The 6,823-nt window shown below is 40.9% G+C and overlaps 1 protein-coding gene across 1 annotated transcript in view; it reads left to right on the forward strand.

The window, feature by feature from the left end:
* LOC112151171 (collectin-12) overlaps positions 1-6,823 on the forward strand; it is a 56,783-nt gene that overhangs the window by 31,676 nt on the left and 18,284 nt on the right. Inside the window, exon 3 of the mRNA XM_024279884.2 lies at positions 5,718-5,840. Within this exon, the coding sequence (XP_024135652.1) occupies positions 5,718-5,840 (123 nt within the window). The remainder of the gene's footprint in view (positions 1-5,717; positions 5,841-6,823) is intronic.

Consider the following 6,823-nt stretch of genomic DNA (forward strand, 5'->3'; position numbering starts at 1 on the left):
TGTGGGACAGGTGGGGGTGCGAGTTGAGCCATACCCGAGGTCCACGGCCAAGGACAGGAGCACAGACGATCATTCGTCCAGACGGAACTAGGACAGCTTGGGCGCTTGTTGAACCGGCGGTGAGGTCCACGGCCAAGGACAGGAGCACAGACGATCCTACATCCAGATAAAACTGTGGGACAGGGGGGGTGCGAGTTGAGCCAGAGGCGAGGTCCACGGCCAAGGACAGGAGCACAGACGGTCCTACATCCAGATAGAACTGTGGGACAGGTGAGGGTGCGAGTTGAGCCAGAGGCGAGGTCCACAGCCAAGGACAGGAGCACAGACGATCCTTCGTCCAGATGGAACTAGGACAGCTTGGGCGCTTGTTGAGCCAGAGGCGAGGTCCACGGCCAAGGACAGTAGAACAGATGATCCTACATCCAGATGGAACTAGGACAGCTTGGGCGCTTGTTGAACCGGCGGCGAGGTCCACGGCCAAGGACAGTAGAACAGATGATCTTACATCCAGATGGAACTGTGGGACAGGTGGGGGTGCGAGTTGAGCCAGAGGCGAGGTCCACTGCCAAGGACAGTAGAACAGATGATTCTACATCCAGATGGAACTGTGGGACAGGTGGGGGTGCGAGTTGAGCCAGAGGCGAGGTCCACAGCCAAAGACAGGAGCACAGAGGATCCACCTAGAATCTGGAATCTCTCCCATTCCCTCAAATCGGAGTGGGAAAGAGGAACAACACATGAATCACACTACACCAAACCGAGGCATGGAGAACTAAAAGAAAAATAAACGATAAAGAAAAGTGGAGAAGATAGAAATAAATAGAGGACAGAGCCCCCCAGCTTCTAACAACTATTTTTATGAGTCAAAAGTGGAGATTACCTTGTAAAGCGTTCGGTTCTGAACAAATAAATGAGTCCAAAAATCATTCAGATAACGTAGCTTCATGACTTTAATCTCAATGAATGATCTGAAGTATAAAATCTACAAATAATTTTTTGTTTTGGGTTTGATATGTTTTATACATCTTTGATATTAATGACAAACAAGTGTAAAAGTCTTTCTTTATTTATGGTGGTTCAACACCAACTAGCAGATTGTTTTAGGAAATAACTCATGGTCAAAGCGCTTTTTGACACATTATTTTTTTTAAAATAGCAGTAGTTTTCTAGGACATCATATCTAGAAGTGCAGAAGTTCATTAAACTCATCTCTTTATGAATTGTGGGCGGGGCCATTGGTGTGGAGCAGCCCCACCCCATTGCTGAGAGCTCTCTGTTTACAGCTCCAACTTAGCATTAGCATATTGAAGCTATCCAGCCTTAGACGAGACGAACATAATTTGTCTGCAAGTGGATGGATCAATATCACAAATATGCTTTTTTTTAAACGGCAGTTTTTTGTTTGCTCCTGATTTACAGTCATTTCAATGAAAAAATACTCAGAAATGCAATTTTGAGCTTAATTTTCTTGATATATATAATAGGAAAATGTTGCACCGTGTTAAAAACACCAGTTTTATTACACCAGAAAACACAGTTTTCCACAAATTGCAGGAATAATGAGATAAAAGTTTTTAATTGAAGGTAAAAATTAAGTTATTCAGTAATTCATTACAAGTCAATAAATCCTTAAATGTATTTACTTTAGGAACTTGATTAATATTTCAACAAGACAAGGGTGAAACTGCACATATTTAAAATATTATCAAAAAAGTAGAAGTTATCGTCATCATTCTTGTGACTTTTTGATGGGAAAACATTCAGAATTTAACGTAAATCACCTCTATTAGCCACACAGCTTCTCGTTTTTCCGTCTTGCTGTGATGTAACATTTTGCAAGTCACGCTATATTTGACAGCCAAGTGCGAGTTTTCCACTTATCCTTCAAGCATCTGAGGATAATCAATCACAATGTGCACTGAAATGCAGCCGTTCACGGCCCGCCGGTATCGTTTCAGAGCAGCGGATTGGTAAACACTGTCAGCTTGTTTGCATTGGAGCAGCAGCTGAGGCAGCAGCACTTTGATTGCAACAGATGAACCGATAGGTTCGCTTCATTGCGGAAGCATGCGTGAGCCGACACTTCAAACATGCCAGCCGTTATGAATGACTCACGAATGTAATCACTACATGTGGTTGCATTCCCACAGCGCATTCCTCGGCTTAGTGTCAAACTGGAGGAGAAGTTAAGGAATCACCTTCACCAGAGCTTCAATCAAACAACAATTATCAAAATACAACCAAACAGATAGTAATCAATTTCCAAAGTATAATTTTGGCTAAAAATGTGTTTATTTTTATTTAGACGTGGAACTGAGTTTGTTGGGAAACAAAAAAGGTTATAAAAGACAAATAGTAATAAACCAAGGGATGGGAAAACAAATATTACGATTACTTGGAAAATAACTGGAAAAACAAGAAATCTGCTGAAGATATCAACGTTTAGGAGAATCAACCCACTGCAAAAACACACAAAAATGTTCTCAAATATTTCGGCTTTTGCTAAATATCTTATATATTAATAGAAAAAAAAAACATTCTTGTGAGAAGAAGAAGAAGAATTTCAACTGGCAGCATATATGCCTGACTCAGTGAAAATGAAGCTTTACAGTTTGAATTTGATTCACAATCATTTTCAGGAACCCATTAAAGTTATTAGACCAAGTATTTTAGACTGCTGAAAGGATGCTGTCATTTCTGGAAAAAAATGTTCCAAACGTCTGTTCCTGTATCTTCCGGGTCTTTCCTGCCCTCTTTACCGCAGGCGTCTGTCAGACTCGATGGGTGTTCTCCCTCTCGTCCAGCTGGACTTTAACTCTGAGCGATCATTAACAGTCCCAGCACACCCGTAACAGGCAGTCATGTTTGAAGCTTTGACTTTTGAACTCCCCGCAGGACGCTGAGGAACCCATCAGAGCCGCACTTTTAATCAGTTTCAGCGTTCCTCAAAGGTGAAATATTTTACAAGAAATGTTTTGTACATTTAATAGGATGAAGAGTATGGCTGCCACAAACAATTATTTTAATAGTCGACTAATCATCGATTATTTTTTCCGATTAGTCGACTAATCCGGTCAGGACTAAAGTGGATGTAAAACACACATTTCAAAACTAGATGTATAGCATTACCTGCATAATGCTAGTGCGAATGCTGTAAGATGAATTGTAAGATGAATTTGGCTCTGAAGATGCTGAAATTGATAGCTGAAAATGCTGAAGCTGATATCCAGCTAAAATATTTGTTAAAGGCCAAAATAGCCTAAAAAAAATGAAAATAGCCTAAGTTAGCCAAAACAGCTAGCTAAATTCCAAAATAGCCTAAATTAGCCAAAATAGCTAGTATGCAGCTGAAATATTAGCTAAAGTCCAAAATAGCCTAAGAAACAAAAAAGCCCAAGTTAGCCTAAACAGCTAGAATGGCGCTGAAATATTAGCTGAATTCCAAAACAGCCTAAAAAATGTTAAAGCCTAAATTAGCTGGCATGTAGATTAAATATTAGCTAACTCCACAATAGCCTAAAAAGCAAAAAAAGAAGCCAAATTTGGCCCAAACAGCTAGCAGGCAGCTGAAATATTAGCTAAACTCCGAAATAGCCTAAAAATAAATAAGCAGGCAACTGAAATATTAGCTAAACTCAAAATTAGCCTAAAAAGAAAAAAAACAAACAAAAAAAAACAATTTTAGCCAACATAGCTAGCATGAAGCTAAAATATTAGCTAAACCCCAAAATAGCCTAAAAAAAGAATTTGCAGGCGGCTAAAATATTAGCTAATCTCCAAATTAGCCTAAAAAGCAAAAAAAAATAAATAAATAAATTAGCCAGCGTAGCTAGCATGTAGCTGAAATATCACTAAACTCCAAATTAGCCTAAAAAAAACTTTAAAGCCTAAATTAGCCAAAATTGCTAGCATGTAGCTGGAATATTAGCTAAACTCCAAAAATAGCCTAAAAACATAAATAATTGCCAAAATAGCAAAAAAAAACCTAGCATAATGCCTTTATAACTCAGTGGCGGGCCGTGCATTTCACACCTAGGCCTTCAGTAGTGCTCCATCTGAATCAACCCAACCCTCAATAACTATTTTATGGCTATAAAACTTCTACTGCAGGTACAACTGAGACACACATAAAAAAGCATAAAAAATAACCTGATAAAATTGCAATAATATTTAGGTATATAGCAAAATTTTACTCACCAAAAATCCGGATTATTTGTACACAAAATCCATCCTTTCTATCCTCAAGAAGATTTCAATCACTCTGTCGTGCAGATTATCCGTGCGTTTTAGTTCCATCAAGAAGTCCTTTTCTATCGCCATGGAAGCTAATGCTGAAAGTCGAGCCTGCCCTGACGTATTTCTGGCATAAGTTTTAATTCGCTTCAGGGCTGAGAATGTCCGTTCAACAGAAGCAGTGGACACGGGGCTTGCTAGCTTCGGAGTTGCCCGACCCCGCTTAACAATGTCCAGCTTTTCTTGAAAAATCCGTCTTGAAAACGGCTTTGACAGTAAGTCTGCAACCAAATCCATTTCTTCTCCTCCTTCAGCCATTGTGGATTGACAAACCAGCTATTAAATTCGATATATTTGCCTCTGCAGGTCGCTACAGATTCAGTTTATCAGGTCTTCCTAGTACACTCTCCGACTATCCAATCACAGCGCGTGAAAATCCTGACGTTTCCGTGGGCCAGCTAGCTGGCCTATCACGTGGTCTCCTCCAGATCTGATTGGTTGAAGCAACAGTTTGGTGGACCATTGTTTTATGCTACAGGGCCCGCAGAACTGATTGTGAAGGCCTTCAGGCAGATTTCTTTGACCCTAGCAACAAATGGTGCTGCAATGTGATTGGTTAATGCTTAAATAGGAAAATACACGTCTGGAAGCAGCGCAGCCAGGGAGACAGCAATGAAAGGACGAAGACAGAGCATTTGGAATTATAGAATACGTATTCACGGAAATAAATAATAATTAATATCAGTCTGTGATTCAGATATTTTTAGGCCAGCAGAGAAGGCCTTGCAGGCCCTGACGGCCCGCCACTGTTATAACTCAACTTTACTACCTCTGACTCCATATAATATAAAGTAACAACTTATCGACTATTAAATTAGTCGTCGACTATTTTAATAGTCGATTAGTCGTCGATTAATCGACTAACCGTGGCAGCCCTAATGAAGAGCGGTGGTGACTGAGCGTCACCTGAACCTAAAGGTAAAACAATACCTTCATAAAGGATTTGATAGTAAAAAGAAAATATCTTCAGAAACAGCAGAACACCCCCTGCTCTCCGTCCCACACACACGACTCTCCACTTTCCGCTCACAGACACTTCCTGGGTTGGAAATGAAGCCCAGCTGTGCTCCAGTGAGCAGTCATCTGCTATGAAAATATCCTCAGGCAGGAATATTCCAGAAGTGTCCTCACCAGTTAACTCTGCACAACAGCTGAGGCTGCACCAAAAATAAAAAAACGTGACTCTGCTGAGTGAGGAGTGAGTTCGGTAAAACAAGCATGTCATTGAGTGTAAACAGGTTGGTTGTTTTCGCGTCCCCTTGCCCCTTCTCCACCCCCGGTTTCGGAGCGAACCGCTGGTTTCTTTGAATGTGTGTTTGTCCAGATGTGGGACGACAGGAGCTCTCAGCCGACCCCCAAACTCCACCAAGCATGTTTGGTTTAAACACAAAATGATTTGTGTGGTTCTTTCTATTTGTCTGCAGGGATCCAGGAAGGAACCCAATGCACTAAGTGTAAGAATGAATGGGCGCTGAAGGCTTCCATAGCTCTCCTGTACGTGCTGTGTACTCTGCTCACCATCGCTGTTGCTGTACTCGGGTATAAAGGTAAGACCAAATCTCCTGAAGTGATTCATCCAAACATAGTTTCTCCCCGAATGCTGTTCGTGGTCGTCACTCTGCTCGGCCCAGAAAATGACGTGAATGTTTTCTTAAACTCTGGATGGAAACTGTGACTGCAGGTCTGCCTCACCTTCAGCCGAAACCAGCAGCAGATTTCAAACCTCACCAACAACTTAGGCTTTAATATATTTTCAATATTTTTATACTTTCAATTCTCTGTGGATTTACCTTCCAGGAAGTTGAATTGAATGTTTCCTGTTCCAACTACGTAAAAGTGATCTTTTACTAAATCAAAAAACTGTCGTTTTCCAGGACATAGTTTCTGCAGAGCAGCAGTAGTTCACCTCTTAGTTGTGACTGTTGGGGCGGAGCAACCCCGCCCCTCTTCCCCTCCCAGTTGCAGAGAGCTTGTGATGACAGAAGTGACCAGTACAGGAGTGCACTCCTATAAAAATAGTGTTTTTAAAATGTTCTCGTAGCATTTATCTAATCATGTAAGAGATATATTAAGACAATTAAGCTTAAAATTGCATTTCTGAGTATTTTGTGAGTCAAATCGCTGTGAACAAGCTTATTTCCACTATACCGCACTGTCTAGTTGTAGACATTAACCATGAACGTCTTTGTTTTTTCCTCGTCTGAGCTAACGTCTGGCTCAAAACTGTACGACTGGATAGCGCCGATATTACTCGCCATTTTTGTTGCAGCAGTGATGTTCGCTTGGGGTTGTGAGGGACTGAAAGTTAGCAGGAGAGCATATGAACAGATGGATGATGGGAAATGGGAGAGAGCTTGCTCTTGGCAGGGGTCTCCGGAGCCACTTATGTCTCTTTTACCTCTCCATAGTGGCTCTAAAGAACTATAAAATAATAGTATTTTTTTAATTAAGATTAGTTAAGTTTATATATTTTTGTCTGAGGTGCACCTCAAAGATAAACTATGTAAAGGTTTTTACTTGAAGAGGTCTT

Source organism: Oryzias melastigma, linkage group LG20 (genome assembly GCF_002922805.2).
Source record: "Oryzias melastigma strain HK-1 linkage group LG20, ASM292280v2, whole genome shotgun sequence".
Lineage (NCBI taxonomy): Eukaryota > Metazoa > Chordata > Actinopteri > Beloniformes > Adrianichthyidae > Oryzias > Oryzias melastigma.